The 21,060-nt window shown below is 42.4% G+C and overlaps 1 protein-coding gene across 2 annotated transcripts in view; it reads left to right on the top strand.

Moving 5' to 3' along the window:
* Positions 1 to 16,967, top strand: part of PIAS1 (protein inhibitor of activated STAT, 1) — a 34,367-nt gene extending 17,400 nt beyond the window's left edge. The window contains exons 5-13 of one of the 2 annotated variants that reach the window (XM_010154772.1): positions 688 to 822; positions 3,872 to 3,977; positions 5,530 to 5,603; positions 10,873 to 11,033; positions 12,795 to 12,925; positions 13,244 to 13,421; positions 14,524 to 14,666; positions 14,983 to 15,020; positions 16,499 to 16,967. In XM_010154772.1, coding sequence (XP_010153074.1) covers positions 688 to 822; positions 3,872 to 3,977; positions 5,530 to 5,603; positions 10,873 to 11,033; positions 12,795 to 12,925; positions 13,244 to 13,421; positions 14,524 to 14,666; positions 14,983 to 15,020; positions 16,499 to 16,795 — 1,263 coding nt within the window. In that variant the 3' untranslated portion in view covers positions 16,796 to 16,967. The remainder of the gene's footprint in view (positions 1 to 687; positions 823 to 3,871; positions 3,978 to 5,529; positions 5,604 to 10,872; positions 11,034 to 12,794; positions 12,926 to 13,243; positions 13,422 to 14,523; positions 14,667 to 14,982; positions 15,021 to 16,498) is intronic. The other variant, XM_010154773.1, reaches the window with a different exon arrangement.
* The last annotated feature ends 4,093 nt before the right edge of the window (positions 16,968 to 21,060 follow it).

Raw genomic sequence — 21,060 nt, 5'->3', positions numbered from 1 at the left:
CAGACACCAAAAACGTCCGTGACTAGGTACAAACACCCCTTAGCAGGGTGAAGAACGCTGGTCCTATCGATACTCTTCTCAGCACAGATCCAAAGCACAGCCTCAAACTAGCCACTGGGAAGAAAATTAACTCTGTCCCAACCAAAACCAGCACACTAAGTAAATTTTCTCAAGCGACCAACTGGTAGATCCAGAAGATTAATTTTCAGAAACACCCATGACAGTAACTTTTTGTTTAACGAACACCCAGTGAGTCTGAAGTTGGACTCTGTTCTGGAGGTGGCCCGTCAGGGACCTGTGCAGCGCTGACCAGCGGGAGCAAAGGGAAGAGTGCCAGCGGAGGGTGCTGGGGCAGCGCACCGGGTGAGGCCGGCCGTGTCAGCCAGGCATTCTGGATAGCAGCACTGCGAAAGGGGAGGTGGCAAAGGTGCCTTTTAATATTCCGCTGCGCAGGGTTAGGATTTGGGAAGCGCGAGGCTTTGTGTAAGGAGAAAGGGCTTATAAATATCAGACAATAAAGTGTCAAGGTGTTTTGCATCTCTTTAAATTGAAGAGAAAGCTGGGTTCAGGCTTTTGTTGGGGCAGGGTTGTGGTGAGAGGGGAAGAATGCAAAAGTAGGGGGGGGTTTGTGGGTTTTTTTGTTGTTGTTTTTTTAATTCTGAGGGGAAAAAATACTCTGATTTCTAGGGCTATCTTCCACCAACCAAAAACGGTGTTGAACCAAAGCGACCTAGCCGACCAATCAACATTACCTCACTCGTCAGATTATCTACGACGGTACCAAACACAATCGTCGTTTCATGGACTGCAGAAATTGGAAGAGTAAGTAACTGTGGTACATAACGCTGTCTAGAGCTTATGAGTTTCTGCTTTGGCCTCTGAAAGATAAGCAAGTTTAATTCTGCAGGAACTTCATGGTTTAGCAGGAGGCCGTCCCTTCTTTGATGATATTTATGCCGGGCAGATAGGACGTGTGCCCTTAGAGCAGTAGCCCTCCATTTTTTTTGTCTGATCTCTCCCTCTTCACCCCCCACCCACCTATCTTCATGACACACTGAGGGCCCAGATAATAAGATCAAGACCATCCTATAAAACTTTTCTTGTCTAAACTTCAAACTTTAAGCTCTTCCTGACCTTGGAGACTTGACAAACCTTATCTTGGCTTCCACGTGTAACTAGCACGTGACATGGAGTACGGAGTGGTCTTTTAAAACCGTGAATGCAGACATGCAGCATAGCAACTCAGCAGGGCCCAGGAGGTTTGATTCGCCTTTCTTACATTTCAGTTCTCACAATTGCTGTCCTTTTAATATTTAAAAAGTCATGTTTTCACAACTTGTGTGTGTTTGTGGGGAGAATGTTCCAATTGGCATTATAAAATTGCTGATGTTCCACTGGACTAATTAAATCTGGAACATGCTGCAAAAAGCTACTTCAATAAATTAATCTGTGACTTAGTGCACTGCTTTCATTGATGGCAAAAAACCTGCTACATGTGCATTAGAGTCAACACGTACTTGAAATCCAGTGGCTTTGCCATCGCAACCCTCCTGTTTTTAGAAGTCCCGAGAATTGCCCTGAGATGAAACCTTGTCCAAGAATTTGTCAGAGTGCAAAGCCCAGAATTCCTGAACCAGCGTGGAAAAATGCTTACAGCCCAGTCATGCACAATAGCCCGTTATAAAACATCATGATGGTATTTCATGATGGATTTCTTGTGGAGCGTAAAAGAGTCTCCGTTCAGATTATGGAATAAATGATGGCTGAATGATTTTTTCAAACCTCTCTTTTATCTAATGAGAACTGCAGGTATCAGAAATGAGAATTTAAAAACGAACCTGGTTTGGCTTAACATCGCAGGAGTGCCTGCATGCAAGTTGATGAATCCTGGCTCTGAATACAATGCTGCGCTTTTGCTTAAGAATACCAGTGAGGATTTAGGAAAAAGAAATGTCACAAGTTTGTGTGGCCTCTACACTGGTCTCTTGTGAACTAGACAGTTTCTCAGGATTCATAGATGTTTCATTTATAAAACCCAGGGCTTAACTTATAGCTTGCAATACAAAACTGAAGAGAGTGGCAAATTCTGAATGTAGTTCATGGGAATTAGATGCCAGTCAGAACTTCACCACTCATGACATGTAACGCTTCTGAACGTGTTCGTTTGAGACCTTGGCAGTTAAATGCGAGGCATTATTTGATATTTGGATGTGACTCTGTAGTACAAAATTTGAATTGCCCTCCTCCCCTTTCCTGAAGAGTCAGTTGCATGTCTCAACTGGTGTACTCTACCTTTCCTGAAGTCATAATTGTGATTTTTACCCCATCTGTTTCAAGAGCCTGCTGTACAAGATGCCTTGGGCAAGTTTTTAGCTTTGTAGATTCAAGCTGTCGGTAAATAATTTCACAATGTTAATTAGCATTTTTCTAACTTCTATACTAATTGAGGCATTAAACAAACAAGTTAAAGGAGTAGTGGTTTTTAACGATGTGAGAAGCATTCATTGTAAGAATAAAATATTTAAAGTGGGGTGTTTCTGATGCTATTTCCAGTTGTGCAATTTGGTGGCAAGGTGTATTCCTGAAATCCCACCTTTGGATTCTGGTGGCATCCTAAACGAAGGATGGTCGATGTCACAACTGTATGGATTTTTTTGTTTTGTTAGTGGAAACAGACGTGGCAGTTGCTGGGAAGAGCCTTTCCTTTTTCAATTTAAAGTGTATGAGTGCAGCTACAGGCTTAATGAATACTGTTTATATCAAAAAGTGATCCATGTACCCTGAAGTGAGAACACAAATTCTGTCCTTTCCATTTTGGGGGTGGAGGGGAGAGAGGGGTGTTGCTGAGGAATGCATAGTACGCTATCACACTTTCAGAAAAAGAGTTATTACCTGCTGTTGTCGGTAGCTGACAAGAAAAATGCGAGCTTCAGAAATCCCAAACTGTGGTTTGAAGTCAGTAGTGATGCCAGGAGGGAGCCACCGCTCCTGCCCTCTCCCTCTAGGGAAGGCTTACCCCGTTCACAGGGGAGCTGGCACATTGGTGTTCGGCCTGACCTGCCTCTACGCCAAATTATCTTCTGTAGCGGCAGAAGGGAGCATCCCTGGAATTCACTGGCACCGCTAAGGACATTTGCACGGTCTGGTGTGGGAAAGTGTCCTAACTCTTTGGAGAAGGACGGATGGCTGGGAGGGGTGGCCCGTTCTGGCTCGTTTCACTAGAGTATGTCTTGGCCCCGTCGAACTCCTTCACTGCCTTGCTTCTGTTCAGCTTCGGCAGTGGAGCAGCGTTTGCATTTCATAGGCAGCAAGGGCAGGAAGGTAAGAAAAAGCAAGTTTATCAGTGCTTCCACACTGAGTAGGAAACACAGCAGATGATGCATCTTTTTGTGTATTGCTTGTCAAGAAGCATCACTGCTGATTTTCCTATTCTGGAAACGAAATAAGCTTTTATTAAAAGAAAAGTTTTGATCATATCTGACCCGTCAGCTTCCCTTAAATGTATTGACACAACTGCAGTACCCAACATAGATGTAAATTACCCTTCTTAAATGGGCTGTAAACTGCAAGCCCCAAGTTAGACACGGAACCTCCAGAAGTGTCCTAAACGCAGTTTTAATAGGCTGGCTTGCAGCTAAATGTGCCCTCAGTGAAGCGTGAAGTCACTTTTGTTTCACCTCTCAAACTCCAGCCCTGTGACCGTTCTAAAGCACGATGGGTTTTCTCCAGTCTGAAAACTTTAAAGTCCTGCAACTGCTTTAGAAACACAGTGCCCTGTAATCGCGTAACACATTGTGTAAGCATTGTATAAAATACAAGCTGTCTTTTGATTAAACCACTTTTTACTTTGATCTTTTGTTGTGTTTTCTAGAACTATTCCATGGCAGTCTATCTTGTAAAGCAGCTGTCCTCTACGGTGTTACTGCAGAGGTTGAGAGCAAAAGGAATACGGAACCCTGATCATTCTAGAGCACTGAGTATGTCCCGTGTACTACTTGTTTAAAGGAAAAATAGCTTTTGTACAAGGAGATTTGAAATAGGACTGTACTAACCGAGGTTTGGACTTCCTACAATTCTCTGGGTTTTGAGAAGCTGATAGTGGTGCTCTTTGTATTCAGTTCCAATTCAAAGACTCAGAGGCCTTTGTTTGTACTAGGAGCCAGTCCAGGAACCCTGTTGACACTGTGAAGGGAAAAATGCAAGAGAATCTCTTTCAGTTCAGCCATACTGGCTTTGTTTCTTCCCAACAGAACAACTGTATTTATATAGTTAACTGGTAATTTAGTACCTCAAGCAAGGTGAAATAAATGCCTGATACTGAACCTTGATGCTGACACGCTGGAGGAAAGTCTCTGTCAACACAGTTTTTGTTCCTTTTGGTGCACGGTATTGTGGAGTGAGCTCCTGGAGAGAGAATGTCTAGCACAGTACTCCTCCCAGCCCCCTTCCAAATTTAAGTGTGAGGTTTGCTGCTTTATTGGTTTCTCTGACGAGTGCATGTTGGTATAAGTTTATATAATAAAAATGTGTTTATATGATAAAATAATAAACCCAAGTTGTTATATTATTAAAAATAATATAATAAAAATGCAAGCAAGAACTGCTGCATGTTTCTTTTTCAGGGAGAGGGTGAAAATACCAACACCTGATAGCTGTTGGTCACGCTCGTTAATGCTCAGATAACGTGTGTTGTGCACAGCACAGGGACTTCTGCAAAAGGGAAGAAGAAATAAGCCCAGCAGTAAATGCTACGAAGCCAGTGGGATATAGTGCTGGGCATCAGCTTGTGCTAATGCAGTGTGATGGCTTAAACACACTAAGGTCTGGAGGGTTCCCAGGTGGCTACTGCTCTTTGTATACAAGTTGAGGATGAGGGTGTAGGCACTGTTCATGGAGCAGTTCATTTAACCAATGTCTGCTTGCAGAACAGCCCTTGTAAGTAAAAGTAGAGCATGGGTAGACATGAAAGACTTCTGTAGTGCTGCTATTTCCCTGCCGTTACTTAACCCCCAGATTTTGTCAGGGTACTTCTGATTTCCTATTTCTCAATTTGCTTTCCAATTTTAAGTCACAGGATTGCTTGATGAGTATTCCAGAGGTTCACAGTGGTGCTTGTCCATGTGAGAGTAACTAACACGTTTCGTATTTTTAATGTGCTTGAAGTTACCAGTCAAGTCAATGTGGCTCATGTTATTGGTAGATTTTAAATAACTTTCAAGTACTAAGTTGCATATAAATAAGAAGAGACATCTCTGTATAAATACATTTTCTAGGGACCTTGGCTTAAGATGAGCTTTTTCTGCTCTTCACTTTCTTAAATCTTGTCATTCATGATCTTTCTGGAGAGTAAAGACTGCTTACATTACATATTTATTGTAAGTCTGAAACAATAGTCACTGCTGCTTGCTTCCAGTAGATGTGGCAAACTGAAGGTTTAGCACAGAGTTGCAGACTGGTTTTATTTCTCTGTCATCCCATTTGTGTTTTAAATCAATTGTAAAATAAACCTTTTCTTCTTTCAAATAACAGTTAAAGAGAAGCTGACTGCCGATCCAGACAGTGAAATAGCAACAACAAGCCTAAGAGTTTCTCTTCTTTGTCCAGTAAGTTTTTGTTTTTTTAATATCCTCGAAACTGATTCTGATCCAAATGTGGCTGTTCTGGGACATGTATTTGGGAGAAGGTAGCTTGTGTTCTCTGTGTGTTAACATTGTGGGGTTAGGTTCCAGTGCCAAGTTATCCATCACACTGCTTAAGCGTGTGCTGTACTCCTGAGAACATGAGTATTCCGTAAACTTGAAAACACTACTCAGAATTGTACATGAGCATACATCTGAATGTGTCACTAGATCGTGTCAGCGTGCAGTCTGGGTCCTGGGCTGTGATAAAACCACTCTCAGAGGTAAGGTAGGTGAATCTCTTAAAAATAGCTCTTCAGCCGGTGTCTGCAGCCAAAGGACTGAGCGTGTCGTGACTGAAATTGGTTCTGTGCGTGTGTGCACTCTGAGTATGTAATAAGCTTAGATTAAAAACGAAGCAGGGTTCTAGAGGTGGTTCAAACAAAAGTTGTTCCAGATTTGAAGTGGGAGAGTACAGTTCCAGTGAATGTGGCAGTGACATACTGTATCGTGACCTATTGTGTTTTAAGCACTTAGATGCAGGGATGAGCAGTGGTTTATACCTGGGTTTATATTATCATTGCCTGAACTGCACAATATTAATACGATGTGCATTTTATCTTTGGGACTCAATGCTTTTATTTCAAGTACCATGCACCTTCGGAACACTTGCTGCCTGTATTGATTGACACAGTATAACTTTTTAACCTCTTTTCAAGATTAAGGGTACATCTGTTTCCTGGTTTGGCCAAATCTGCTTCAGCTTGACAGGGAATTTTCAGTTTTGAAATCTAAAGAAGAAAACCGTCTATTCTTGCAAATTTCAAGCTTATTTCTCAAGTTATTTAGTATGTTATTAAACTCTCCCAGTGTAAAGATAAGCTTTTAGATACATAAGCTTTGCTTTGTAAAAAGCACAGTTGACACTGTGGTTACTTTTTATGTATGTATTGGATTATTGTACGTCTTTTAAATGTGGTATTTGCTTGATAGTCAATGTGAAGACTTTCTGGATATCAACACTGATGCTGGCTAAATCATAACACATTTATAAGGACCATAAAACTTATCTGTAAGGAAGATCAAGGGACTTCATTTACAGAATAAAATCCTGGTCTGTAAACTTCAAACCTCATGACCTATAAACTTATAATCTATGAATTTAGGTGTCAGACTGAAACTGCTGCAGATTTGGAATGCTGAAGCATTTCGGGTCCACACTTGGCAGTTTGTTTTGCTGAGTTGTAGCAATTGATTTTTTGTTGTGCTGTTAGTGCTTTGTTGTTCTAGAAAGCACAACAATAATCCTGTTGGGGTTTTTGTCATTCTTCAGGCACATTGTTCTTACAATTAAAAAATAGTTTCTGATGCAGAGAAAACCAGCAATCTGTTAGTAGGGATTAAATGTCTGTAACAGTTTAGAAGTGCCTATGTATTAATTCATTATCTTTAATTAATCTTCATGCATCTTCTGGAATGACAGATTTTTACTTCAGTTGTACTTGATTTGTCAAAACTGCCACTTTCAGACAGTTGCTTTATAGATCATAGAGTCATAGGATGGTTTGGCTTGGAAGGGACCTTAAAGACCACCTAGTTCCAACCCCCCTGCCATGGGCAGGGACCCCTGGGAGTTTACTGACGCGCTTCTGTTTGTCTGGGTTGTCTCCATTACTGATGAAAGTTCTGCAGTGCTTTAGATGCATTTTTTTCTCTCGATGGCTGCAGTTCACATGAGTTAGTATCAGAGCAGGAATAGCCTCTCCAGTGTTGCCTTTAGGACTGCAAGTTTGCTAACACGTAAAGATGTCAAATTCTGTTTTGCTTTCTCAGAGTTCTGCCAGGGTTAAAACCAAAACGGCCATCAGCCATGAGGATGTAGCTCTTCAGGAGTCTTCTGTCAGCGTTTCCTCTTTAGAATTTGTTACAGATTATATTGAGCCTATGGGTCTGTGTCATTTTAGTAATGTCTACAAAACACACATGTGCTTGACTCTTTTTCCGTTATGTTCCTCGTTCAGTGCTGATTTCGCTGTAGCTCTTGGAATAACCCATCATTGCAAAAGCTCGTTGGGACAGAGACTGCACCTTTCAACCTGTCCTGTGAGCAGAAGGGGTATTAGGATGATTCAGACTCTCCTTGGGTTTGTGTCTCATTTTTACAGCCCCCATATTTTTGTTAATTTGTAAGCATTTCGCTCAGGGAGAATTTTTTTTGGTAAATATTTTGTGCTGACTTTCTACTCCGTGCGTGGACAGTATGCTGTGAGCGTACACACTGAAAATGCTGATTTGGGCTCCAACAGCAGAACCAAAAACTAGAGCACGATGTATCTTCGGGTCTGTTAATGAGGGGGTGCTGTTCTCCCATCTCAGCTTTTACGGGTGTGATTCTGTTGTGTGTTTACTTCAGTACAATAAACGGAATCATGTATCTGGATGGGCTGGCTGGTTTAGACTTTATAGCCTTTATTTTGTCCTCAAAAAAAAGTGCAGAACGAGGCAGCTTCCTCTGAATTTGTTTTGGATTACTGCTGAGCTTTTTTTAGCACAGAGGCCTGCTCTCCCTCCGAGACAGTGGAGTACGGAGAAGAAGCTGTCCTTAACTACTGGCTGCATCTAGCCAAGATACAGCAGGAAAATGGGATGGACTTGAGTCTGTGTTTCAGGAAGACGCTTAGATTCGTGTTCTTTTTCCCTTGAAATAAAAATAAATAAATCCTCAGGCTCTGCAGGCGGACCAAATATTTAACTGAACAGAAATTCCAAATCTAGCATTTTACTGTAGGGTTTGCAGCTTTGTTTACAAATCTTTAACTCCTGTTTTGGGTGCATTTTCTAGCATGCAAAGACAACAATGTTTTCTATGCTTGTAAAAGAAATGAATGCAGTGTTCCTTTGGCTGCCAACAGGCAGGAATCAAATCACTACCAGTGTTAGGAAACACAGTTTTCAAGAGTTGGGATGCATCCCTTCTTTTATCACCTTTTTTTTTGTCAGCTCTGACACAGCTTGGCCAGTATGGCAGAGCTGATCCAGGATGTTCAATGCCAAAAATGGGAAAAGAGGCTCATCAACTTGTTAACACTGAGGACGCTGATTCTCTCTGCATGCGTATGGCTTCGGTTAAATCTGATCACTGCTGAGGAAGGACAGGCACAGCTTTTCTACCAAAACCTTGTGAAATGTTTATGGTTTAAATCTGGTTTTTTTTACATAGGAGAATGGGTATTCATGTTATTCCAGCAGCACGTGTCTCCCATCTTCCTTATTTTTATTTTGCATCACATAGGAGCATCCAGGCTCTCTCTCTGGTACCCTTACTCCTGATCCTTGCTGAGCTGGGAGACTCTTACTGTGCCCAAAAGACAAATGAGCCATTGACCTGCCATCTGGGAGTTCAGAATTCATAACAGACATGGATCAGGGGGCCTTGCTTTGTTGGGGGTTGTTTATTTGATAGAAATAATGTGCTTGGTCATGGATTTTGGGGGAGGGGGTGCCAAACACATGGCACATGCAGCACCTCCCGCTGTCGGAGCCCTCCACCACCATTACTGGAGGCTCCCTAGGGAGGTCTCTGCTCCCCTCCCATCTGGTGGAGACTTTTGTGGCAGTGACTGAGAGCCAGAGGGAAGAAAAATAAGCAAGATCCTGTGGCGTAGCTGGATTTGCTGGGAATGGGGTGGAGGGATTTGTGCTTACGGGGGATGCCAAAAAAAAAAGAAGGCGTCATGGAGGAAGTAGTGGGCTGTGAGTAGAGTCTTTGTTCTTGATATTGTTTTTAGTTTTCTGATATTCTGAGATTGAGTGCCATCCTGTGGCATTCCTCTTGTACTGCTCAGAATCAGTATGTGTGAGCAGGGGGCTTGCTGAAGCTGGACTAAAACCAGTTCCTCCTCCTGTCCACTGCTAGAATTGGCCGAAAGTCTTCAAATGACGTCATCGTGCATATTTTAGTCAAAGATATATAACTTCAAAATACTCAGTATAAGTGGTTCTTAGTAAATAATCGTGTCGTTGTTTTTTAATGTGGGAAAACTCTTGTTTAGACATTCCTACTTCTTACGTTTAGTGTGGTCAGTTAAAGCCCTTCCTAAACTGCAGCGTAAGCACTTTGCCAGCAAACGACTGCTGTTTGTTTGGGTTTTTTTTCTGAGGAGAGGAAACTTTTCTTCAAATTTCAGGTTAATATGAAATGCCTTTCACTGTCTACTCAATTCTGCATTCAGTGTAATCATATCTTAATGTTTTATGGCCTGGGTTAGTGTTGATTTATCTGATCCAAACTAAGATACTCCAGTTCCACATTTAGCCTAGCCACTCACTGTGCACAGCCCTGTTCCCTGCTCAGCTTAAGCACTCGGCCGTGCTGCATGTATTAAACTTGTGCCAGCCTGCAAAACCTCGCTGTCCTAAGCTTCCTACGGACCGAACGGAAAGGATGGTCCCCACCTGAAAGTGTACTCCAGAACTCATTTTCTCCCATCTCATCTTCTGTTAACGCTTACAGGCTCTTTGCAGTGTTGAAAAGATGTGATGGTGTTTGTATTTTACACGAGAGAGAGGCAGTGACGTTCCAGGTTAGCTCACAACTGTCTACATAGTAGTGGTGCTTATCACAGCAGGAGGAGTATAAAATAGTTTCCTTAGAGCGAAGAGGCGTGATTGACGTTGGGAGTAGTCGCTTTCTGACAGTTCTTTGGAGAAAGCAGTGAAAATGGTGGAGTTAGAGAAACAGGAAATGAGCCCTAATCCTGCAAATGCATTCCTATATGCTTGCTCCTGCGACTGGGAAGTTGAACGAGTAGTTCTAGTAGTGCCCTGATGTCTGGGATGTGGACAGCAGCTTGAATACGCCTTTGACTGAGTGAGTAGGAGAGGACTGACCCATGGTCATCAGCGTTTTAAGTATGGGTGTGGGAAAGATACGATTTTTCATGGTTCATCCAGGACGCTGCTAGGTTACAGCTGGTCATTGGACTGTATTTTGTTACAGGAATGGGGAAGGGTGTAGTCATCGGTTTCCTTGACCAAATGTAGTTTAACAATGTGATTTTTAGTAACTTTTTTTCTCTAATCAAACTTAGACATGGTGAAGGAAGGAATGATGTATGTGGCATGTATTTCAGTCAAAACTCGGATTAGTGAGAGTTCTCTCTGGAGTAAACCTGTCTCTTTTCAGACAAGAAAAGCCTTGTTTGTTAGTTGAATACCCAAGATAATGTAAATTTTTTTTTTTTTTCTCTTAAAGCTTGGTAAGATGCGGCTAACTATACCATGTAGGGCCCTGACTTGTTCACACCTGCAGTGTTTTGATGCCACTTTATATATTCAAATGAATGAAAAGAAACCAACTTGGGTTTGCCCTGTCTGTGACAAGAAGGCTCCATATGAACATCTCATCATTGATGGGTAAGTCAAACCTGAATCAAGATGTACCTTGCACTCTCCGCTCACTGTCCTTGGGCTGCACAGAATCCAGTGCTGTGAAATCCTTGTTATCTGGCTGCGACCTCTTTTAAGTTACCGTGTCCTTTCATTTTTCTGCTGTTGGTGAAGAATTAGTAACCATGTGCCTCTTCATTTAGTATTCTGGAAGAATTGTAGATCAGACTGTTAAAGATAATAATAATGGTAGGTATTCCTTCCAATCCTAGGTAAAGTTTTGAGCTATCCTACCTAAGATGGTTGGGTTTGGGATGTGTTTTTTCAATATTCCATAGTGCTGAATCCCTAGGTGAAAACCGTACTTGTTGTCTTTCCTTTTAGTGGAACAACTGTACAAACCTCGTGTCGTTAATAACAGACATTGGTGTCAATAATCAAATAAATACTGCACCCCCCCAAATGCACATGCAATTCCATGTACAGGTTCACACTTGGGGAGTTGCTGTATGTAGACAGTGACATAGAGGTGGATTCCATGGTACTGCCTACCTGCAGAACGTTAAAAACATAATAAATCTACTGTTGGTCTCCGTGGAGAAATGTCAAGTATATATTTCTGGCTTTGCATCTTAATTCTTTAGATAGGAACCTTCTTTCCAAAGTGTGATAAAGGAAGAGAAGTAGAGTCTTCTGAGAATACTCGCAGGACGTTTTACTCAACACAACCCCACCAACCAAAAAAGCTGCCAAAAAAACATAACCCCAAAAAGCAAGACAAACAACCCTGAAACAAACAGAACCCCAGAAAATTGCCTGACAAACAATTGGGTCTTTTTTAGGGAGTCTGTGCTTCATTTTGGTGACCTGCCAGCGAAGCGTAAGATCGCTCGGGATCCCCTTTACGACCCCACAAAAACCTCTTGAAGAGATGCTCTGGGGTCGCAGGGGCTGCTGTGGGTTTGTGGGCCCCGAGATTTACAGGTCCTCTGCTTTGGACTCAAGAACTGTGGGCGTCCTTGTGCTCAGTTTCAGCCTCAAGTAGTAAAGACTAAGAGTAGTGATAATTAAAACAAGGCATTTTCCTTATTTCTTCTTGTGTTGCCAGGTGGGGATGTTGGAGATGAGGTGATATAATCACAGCATCCCAGGGAGAAGGTTATTTCTAGAAAAAGTTTTTTAAAGAGTGAACTTTCTCATTAATTAAAGCAAAGCACTTTCCTATGCTGAACCACATGAATAGTCTTGGTCAAAAGCTGGAATTCCCACTGGGAGTGATGTGGTGCCAGGATCCTGAAAGTTTGAGGAGACGCAGCTAAGAGGAGAGGCTGCAAGTTTAGATTCCCATGATCAGCTTTTGTTACGAGGTTTTGGCTTAAAAAGAGAGGTTTCAGGAAATACTAGTCTTTAAACAGTGGTGTGGACTTCTTAAAGGAGGTAGGCTTCCTGAGTTAGATGTTGCCAGAGATAAATATAAGTGAGGAAGACTTAAGTTTTTTTTATGATCAGTTCAAATTCTCTCTTCATTTGGGGAAATGAAGAGCTCTGTGTCATGAGCTCTGCTGATTCCACTCCTGTAGTTCTTTTAAGTGAATGGGCAGATTTTTACTTCAGATAATATTTTAAATTTCTCGGTGACTCCTTTTTGTCAAGGAAGCAGATGAGAGATGGGTAGAACAATAAAAGTTTTTGACTTTTAAACACTGCTTCACACTTAGGCTGACTAATGAAGGTCTTTTAGGAAAAAGTTCTTTTGGAGGACTGGTAGTAAATGTGCTTTATTGACAGGTTGTTCATGGAAATCCTGAAGTATTGTACAGACTGTGATGAAATCCAGTTTAAGGAGGATGGATCATGGGCTCCTATGAGATCAAAGAAGGAAGTGCAGGAGGTAACTGCATCTTACAACGGAGTTGATGGTAAGTCCTTACCATCTGCATGTTTTGGGATGTGTGGACTGACTGTCATACTGTTGAGCTGTTAAGTACCGATGGTCCTTTAACTTTTCAAGATGCTGATTTTTGCATGTATGTAGCTTTTAATGACAATTTGTGCGAAAGATTACTTGGGTAATACCTGTTTGGTGCTACGGTACTTTTATTATCAACATTATATAATTTTGTTGTCCTTTATTCTAAGTTTTAAGCTTTATTTATGAAGGCATATAATAAGCTGCGATGTTGTGATGATTGTAGTGTTGTAAGCTACAGCTTGTAACGTTGGCTTACTTTGTATAGGATGCATAAGCTCTTCCTTGGAACATCAGGTGTCTTCTCACCAGCAGTCAAATAAAAATAAGAAAGTAGAAGTGATTGATTTAACCATTGATAGCTCATCAGATGAAGAGGAGGAAGAACCATCTGCAAAGAGAAGCTGTCCCTCCATATCTCCAGCATCACCGTTAAATAATAAAGGGTGAGAATAAAATGTGCAGGCCAGTGCAGAGAGAATATACTCATGAGAGAGAGTAGAAACAAATTTCAAAAGTTCTGTATTTGGATTATATCCTGATTTAGTAGCTTAGAGCAAATGGATTTGGTCTCAGGTCACAAGGCCTGGAAAGACTGGAATAACAGCTTTGAGTTAAGTGTGTAAAATGATGCATTTTTAAATTGTATTTATACTCAGATTTGTGAAAATGAGCATAAAATGGTGCAAAAGGTTGTGTCTTAGAAGTCTTTTTTTTTGCAGATTAGAAAATGTTTTACTTCCAGAAAGCAGCAACATAATATATGGAGAGAGAGAGACATAGAGCACAGGAGAAACATGGGTGTGGCATGGGAGCGTGTGGGTTTTGCTAGTGATTACTGCCAGTAGCATAGCAGTAAAGAGTGGCAGAACAACCTGATTACACCTAAGTAGCCAAGCTGTTAATAGCACCCTGTTTACATAAACACGTAAGGATGAAAACTCAAGCTAAACCGAAGGGATCCTGCTGTTGAACTAATCACTGCTCCAGTAATTACCTTGTAGAGCGTATCTGTTGTGCTATTATGCAGAGTTCTACCTTTTTGGGGGGGTTCAGTATACCTTTAGGGTTGTCTTGTCCTGTCTTAGGAGTATTTGTACTGTATTTATAACAGAGATCCCAATACTGTTTGTAGAGTTGTCACTTTCTGCTGTTGGAGACTGAGCTTTTAATCATACTAGACTTCAGCTGTTTGGGCTGCAGTCCGGCTGGGACGGAATTAGCTTATCTGGTAAAGTGTCACTGTGAGAAGACAGCTTGGGGAATGTGTGATGCTCATGTCTCTTCCCCCCACTCCGACCCCTCCAGTCCCGACAAGAGTCATTCAGTTGCTGCAGCATCTTGATACTTTCTAGTGAAGCTTTGAAATTTAGTAGGGGAGTTGTAGCAGACCTGTCACAGAGTTCAAATGCCTGTTGGGAGGTTAACTTTGTGTTAAATTTAAAAATAGGTGTATCACACATGGGACAGCGATAGAAATGTGCAAATGCTGGTCTTTTAGCATTAAAGCTATATTTTACGCTTGTAACAGGCTGTTGTTTCTTCCAGCATTTTAAATTTACCCCATCAAGCATCTCCTGTGTCAAGAACACCGAGCCTTCCTGCTGTTGACACCAGCTACATCAACACATCGCTCATCCAAGACTACAGGCACCCATTCCACATGACACCTATGCCTTATGACTTGCAAGGTGAGCTGACTGTTCCTAGCTGTAGGTACAGCTCTCCATGCAATAACAGCTGTTGTAGAAGGGTGTAAACATGCAGTCGTTTGACAGTCCAGTAGTGCAAAATATTCTTTTGCATCCATAGAGGATGAGATGGAATTAAAAAAAAAAAATAGTGTAAGTTTAGGTTAATATCTTCAGGTTTTAAAAGGTTGATGTTTTGCAAGCTCCAGTAGTGAAGTATTATGCTGATTCTGTTTCAGAAATCAGTGGTGGCCAGATGAGGAGCTGCTTGTTTGTTTTGAGAAGCTTAATTTTTGTTTTCTTTGACTCTTTACAGGTTTAGATTTCTTCCCTTTCCTGTCAGGAGACAATCAGGTAAGTCAAGGAAAACCAAGTCATATGGCAGATTCTCTTTTCTGAGAAGGACTTGCTGGCATGGATGTATAGGCGAGGAAGCAGCAGATGTATGATGTAGGTGTAAATGCAGGCAGGCTGCAGCGTTATTTTATACACACAGAAACTGTGACCAGACGTAAGATTGTCTAAGCACTGGTGTAGGATAAGGCATAGTGGAGGATCAACAGTTTGGTTTCCCAGGATCAAGCTCAGTCAGCCACTATTGTATTGTGAAATGACCCTGAAGGTCTACCAGCCACCTCCTTAGTTTTTCAGAGCTGAGGTCTGGCTTGGGGCCCAGCACTGTGCAGTGGCCAATCACTGCGACTCCTGACAGTCCTTTACACGATCCGGAGAGTCAGGGGCAGCGCTCTGTTTTTTCTGAGCCTGTGTACCTCTGCGTACCATGTTTGCCACCTCTCCGTAAGTGCTTGCTGGACCGGGCTGCATTGGTGCTGGCTCCTCCAGTTTTGGCCGCTGAGCAGGTCATTCTCAAAAGCAGCCTGGGTTGGGAAGTCCTCCCACTTGGACCGCTTTTCCTCCTGTGCCTCCACGGAAAGAAGGGGGCTGGGGTGACTCACCTGCCCTCTGTCCCTTCACGTCTATTCTGCAGTCTCTATTTTAGTTGCACTAAATGTAGGCGCACACTTTCCTACCGTAGTTAAGACCAGAGCTGGCACTGTAGAATTTGGATTCGGAAAAGCTGTTTTGGTATTTGGTAAAACACAGATGTGAGAATTACTCTGAAACAAGTGGTGGGGAAGTCTGATGCTGCACCGATACAGCGTAGTTACACCAGTGCATAAATGCTGGGGCAGCGGGCTGAACAGCCTGCGTGTGCGTTTCATCCTGGTGGAAAGAAGCATCCAGAGCAAAACTACCCTGCAGAGAGGTTGTATTTAAAACCTGATTCTTGATAGCTGCAGGTTCTGCCTTTCAGGGGCTGCCCAGCAGAGAGTGTAACTTGGGACAGCCCTTGCCGCTGCCTGACGGAGTCAGCCTGCTGTTTCCAGCTGCATTTTACACAGAAGTGTGCTTTCCTCCACCGACAGCATTAGCACAGGGTTTCACCGGCTGTGACTTTTGAGCGGAGGAGAGGGATGGCGCAGTGTTTCTTTGAATTTTGGGGAATTTTTCCACCAAGGAATTTTTTGAAGAGGTAACAGAGTGCTGCTTCTTACTGTTTCTTACTGTTTTGGGTGTCTTGCGACACCTTTCTAGTGTTTGCTCTTACTAACAGTAGTATTTCCAATTTCTTTTGGCCTCAGAAATCAGGGGCTGCAGAGGTAAAATTCACTGCATCGCTCCCCTTACCTTACAGAAAGGTTGACTAGATGAGCTGGTGTGAAACCCCGAAGCTGTCAGAGCCCTAGCTTACAAATACCTTCTTTTGTGCTGGTCTGAATCAAAACTATGGTGAATGAAATGTAACTTGAAAATGTTGTTTTTCCCCCCAGCATTACAACACATCCCTTCTCGCAGCTGCAGCTGCGGCGGTTTCCGCATCAGATGATCAAGAACTCTTACACTCTCGTTTTTTCCCATACACTTCATCTCAGATGTTTCTCGATCAGCTAAATGCAGGAGGAAGCAGTTCTCTGCCAGCCACAAATGGTAGCAATAGTGGCAGTAACAGCAGTCTTGTTTCCTCCAACAGCCTGCGAGAGAATCATGGTCATCCAGTTGCAAGTAGGAGCAGCACGGACACGGCGTCTATCTTTGGTATCATACCAGACATTATTTCATTGGACTGATTTTTGGAGTAAATGAACTCGTCAGAGGAAATCTTTGTGCTTGGTTTTACTTTATGTTAGAAACATAGACAAGTTTTTTTTTCCTTTTTTAGGGAAAAAAATTTATGTGTACAGAGAACAAAAGTATATTTTCAGTTTTACTTTTGTATATAAACCTAAGATGGCCTCACTGGTAAAAATATGAAAAAAAAAAAAAAGGACAAAACAACAAAAAAAATTAACAAAAAGAAGGAGCTTCAGTTCATTTTTATGGATGTTGAAGATTCTACACCTGTGCATTTGTCACGTGAGTTACCTTTTTTCCCTGTAGTTTGGACACAAATGGCATTATTTTCTTCACAGGAACATAAACAGGAAAGGAGTTGAACTTGTAAAGTTCAAACTTGGGAGAGGTTTTTTTTCTCCTCTTGGAGACATTTACCTTTGGAGGAATCTAATTCCCCTATCCCATATTTAGTGCAGATTTTGTTATGCTTAAAGCGGAATAATCCCTACCCAAGGTGTTCCACAGCATCCCCTCTGCAGGACGTTGCCTTTCAGGAGTGGGTTTGGTTGTTTTGGATCTTTCTTTTTGGTCATTTCTGTTTCTACATGACCCTCTAGTCGGATGATTTCTTATTTTTTTTTAATTCCATGCTTTGATCAAGCATGTTGCACGCTCATTAGTGCACCAATTACTCTGGAGGGCCAGGCTCAACAAAATCTCAGGCTGAGGATTTACTTGGCTGTGTTCATGTAGGACGAGACAGGGAATTTTTATAGACTCTAGCCCCAAATAAAAGCGTTGATGCATCGGACTGTAGGGTTTTGTTTCTAAGAGCTTACTATGAAGTCCTCTTAAAGTAATGTAAGATCCTAATCCGCAAAATATTAAGCATGTGTCAGTTTTAAATCTGTGGAACTGCTTGTGCTTTAAAGTTAGCCACGCGTGTATAAATGGCCGGTTGAATCGAGGCCTGTCTTACTCTGTCTGAAGAAACCTACTTTTAGCTGCAGTAGATCAAATTTCTGCTTAAAAGTGAACTTGTCAACAAAAGGAAGAAAATACAAACACCAACATACTCTTGCATGGTTTGTGCAGCTGACAATGGTCTTGGTACACTGTCGTCTGAGTTCACAGTCATCAAAATCAATATTAAATGTTCAATGTGAGTCTCTTAAAACCAAAAAACCAACCCAATAAAAAAGTCCCACCCTGTAGCCCATGTACTCAATATATTTGCTACCTACTGAAGTCTCGTTAGGGTAGTGGGTTTCAAAACTCAGTTTTCTCTGTTTGGCCTTGTAATTATTTCGGTTTCCCTGATTCTCTCAGTACGCTTCCGTTGAACCATACTTACTTCCTGGTTTCTTTCCTCTCTCTCTCTCTCTCTTTTTTTTTTTTTTTACGTTGTGCATGACATAGGAAAATCTTTTTTTAGAACTGGTGGGTCATTTGGGCTGATCTGTTCTTACTAAAGAGTGAAATGTGTAAATAGCTGGAATGCAGTTTTTCAGGAGATTCTTTAAAGTAAGAGAAGGGGGAGGGAAGGAGGTGATTCTCTTGTGTCCCAAAGTCCATGTCAGAGAGAGTAAGTACTTCCTCTGATGTGAAAAATATTTTTGTAACTGGTTGAAAGTGCAGGTAACAAGTTTATCAGGAAGAGAGAGTAAGGAATACTAAGATTAGCAGATTCTTGTTTGCGTTTTTAATGTCCAAAACTGTTGATTGCAGCTAGTTGCTTCGAGCATTGACAAGGGCCACCTTTTGCCTATGAAGTTGTCTCAGAACCTTACGTTGATTAAAAAAGAAAAAAAAAAGAAGAAAAAAAAAAGGAAAAAAAGGAAAAAAAAAACACCTTTAATCCAAGTAGCATTAGGTATTGCTGTATGATCAGTTGTATGGTTATTTGAGAGGTTCACAATATGTGGCATCAAAAGCGTTTTTAGTGTTTTTACAGCATCCCTCTGCCACTAAATAGTTGACTTGAATTTTGAAAACGAACGTTTGTGTTTATATGTATATGTGTGTGTATATATGTATTTATAGATCTGTGTGTGTGAGTTCAAAGTGAGTTAAATAGTTTTTCCCATGCATGTGTATTTCATACATATCTGGCTGATATATATATTTCACCATACACCAATTTTATAATTTATTAAATGTCAGTTAAAAAAAATAAATAAAAGGATAGAAAATGGGAAATACTTATTTTTTAAACTCAGTCTGATTTTGAAGTGATTAAACCTACACTAGGATTATATCTCATACATTTTAGTCATGAATACTAACCTGGTAACTTCAGAGCATATGCCTTGCTGTAATACCATTTGTAAAGCCGGAGTACGACTGCCGTCCGTGTAACCGGGAGCGTGCGCGTCCCCAGCTTCGGAGGCGCCGAGGAGGAACGCGGGAGAGCTCGCGGCTGTTTCGCCGGCGGTCACGCGGCGACGCTTCCGTTGACTGTACTGTTAAAGATGGCCTGAAGAGCGGCTTGTGTCACTTTTGACAATGGTATTAAAATCTTGTTCATTCACATAACCAAACGAAACGTGGCGAGTGTGTGGTGATGCAGAATCCGGCATCTTTATGCCTCTCTCAGCTCTTGGAAAGCAGGGTCGGCTGGTGACGTCTTCCGTTTCCTCCCGAGTGACCCTGCGGGGAAGGAAGGCTGTTCCGTTGTCGTTGCCCTGCAGAGAAGGGACAGAAATGTTCTCGCGTCCTCCCTTGTGGTATTAACCCCGTATGCTTTGTGGGTATTCCTGTTCCATGCTAGGGTGTTCTTTCTAGGTGAAACTTCTCTGTGCCTCTGACCACAGTTGACATTGCTTGGTAGAAGTCTCAGTCTGCCTTCTCGACAAGGTCCCTGCAAGCGCCGCTCCGGCCTCCGTCTCGGTGGGTTGGCGTCGAGCAGCGCAGGGCGGTCTGGCTTGCGGGGCTGCTCCAGCCGCTGCCCATCCTTAGAGCCGGGGTCTCGTGTCCCCCCAGTTTTCCGCGGGAGGAGTGGGGTGTGCACACGTGTGTCTGTAACAGTGCTGCGTGTGCGCGTACACGCGGGCGTGAGCACGTGGCTGTTGGAACAGCAGGGTTGAGGCGGCTTTGGGGCGCTCTTTGGGGGATTACTCATTCGTCCTTTAAAGGAAGAAAATCCATGCTGACCTTGACCCTATGCCACGCGGTAAAAACTTGGTCGCACTTCTGTAAGGAGAGACGTGGCAGCAATTCCAGGCTTGCCCCTTCCTCCCCGTGGCAAGGATTGAGTGAGCCTGCCGAGGACGGGATGCCTGCTAGGCCCTCTTGGGCCTCCCTCCAGCGCAGAGCTAAGGACTGTGCGGATACGGTTTTGAAAACTTACTCTTTGTTGCAGTTGAACGTTTCAGGGTGATAAGCACATTTTAAATACAAAGGATTTTGTTTTGTCAGTGTAACTGGTTTTTTCTTTCTTTTGTTAACAGATCTTAGATTTCTAACAAGGGAAAATTGCTGGTGGTCCCCGAAAGTGCTGCTGTTAATTGTTTTAATTAACAAAGGGAAAAAAAAATGTATATAAGCAGAATATTAAAATTACCATTAATTCCATGAATTTAAACCTGTCATTCATTGCCTTAAAAAACTTTCTCTTAGTTTCCATACGGCATGCCAAACCAGTAAATGGCTTTTAAAAATGTATAGTAGACCAATGTCAGTTTGTATAAAAGTACCAAGTGAAAATATTTATTATATGCATTGAAAAAAAAATGGTTTACCTATTGAATGTTACCTGTTTATGTAGAAATCTTTAGATGTAATAAAAAGCATTCAGTTACGTTGTGTTTCCTGGGGGTGGGAAGGCAGGGGGGAGGGCAGGGTGTATTCGTTGAACTCCAGAGCTGCACAAGTCCCTTTGGAACAGGAATGCTTTGCTTCCACATGGTTTGTGGCGTGGAGCGGGTCTCCCTTCTCCCCAGGCTCCAGCCATCTGCGTCGCTGTGTGTGAAGTGGGGGGTGCCTTTTCCCCAGCTTCCACGTGGGTAGTTACACCCCCGGCGCGGGCAGAACCCCCCGTCAGGGTGCGGGTGCATTCTGGAGTAATCCGGAGTGATTCTGAGCTGGCCGATCCCGTGACACACGAGCTTTTAGGGCAGGATTTGTGCATCAGCTCTTCTGGTCAACAGGGAGGCCTTGAGCAGGGTATTGGCAATTGATGCATATTGGAAACAAATGCTCCTAAATGAGCTCCTTGTCTCGTCAGCTAATTATGCTCCGCTCAGAGCCGAGGCTCCTGCTGGCCCTCATCCCGAGTGCT

The sequence above is a fragment of the Eurypyga helias genome, unplaced genomic scaffold (assembly GCF_000690775.1).
Source record: "Eurypyga helias isolate BGI_N326 unplaced genomic scaffold, ASM69077v1 scaffold9637, whole genome shotgun sequence".
Classification (NCBI taxonomy): domain Eukaryota; kingdom Metazoa; phylum Chordata; class Aves; order Eurypygiformes; family Eurypygidae; genus Eurypyga; species Eurypyga helias.
The sequence above is the reverse complement of the archived record's forward strand: the minus strand, read 5'-3'. Positions and strand labels throughout refer to the sequence as shown.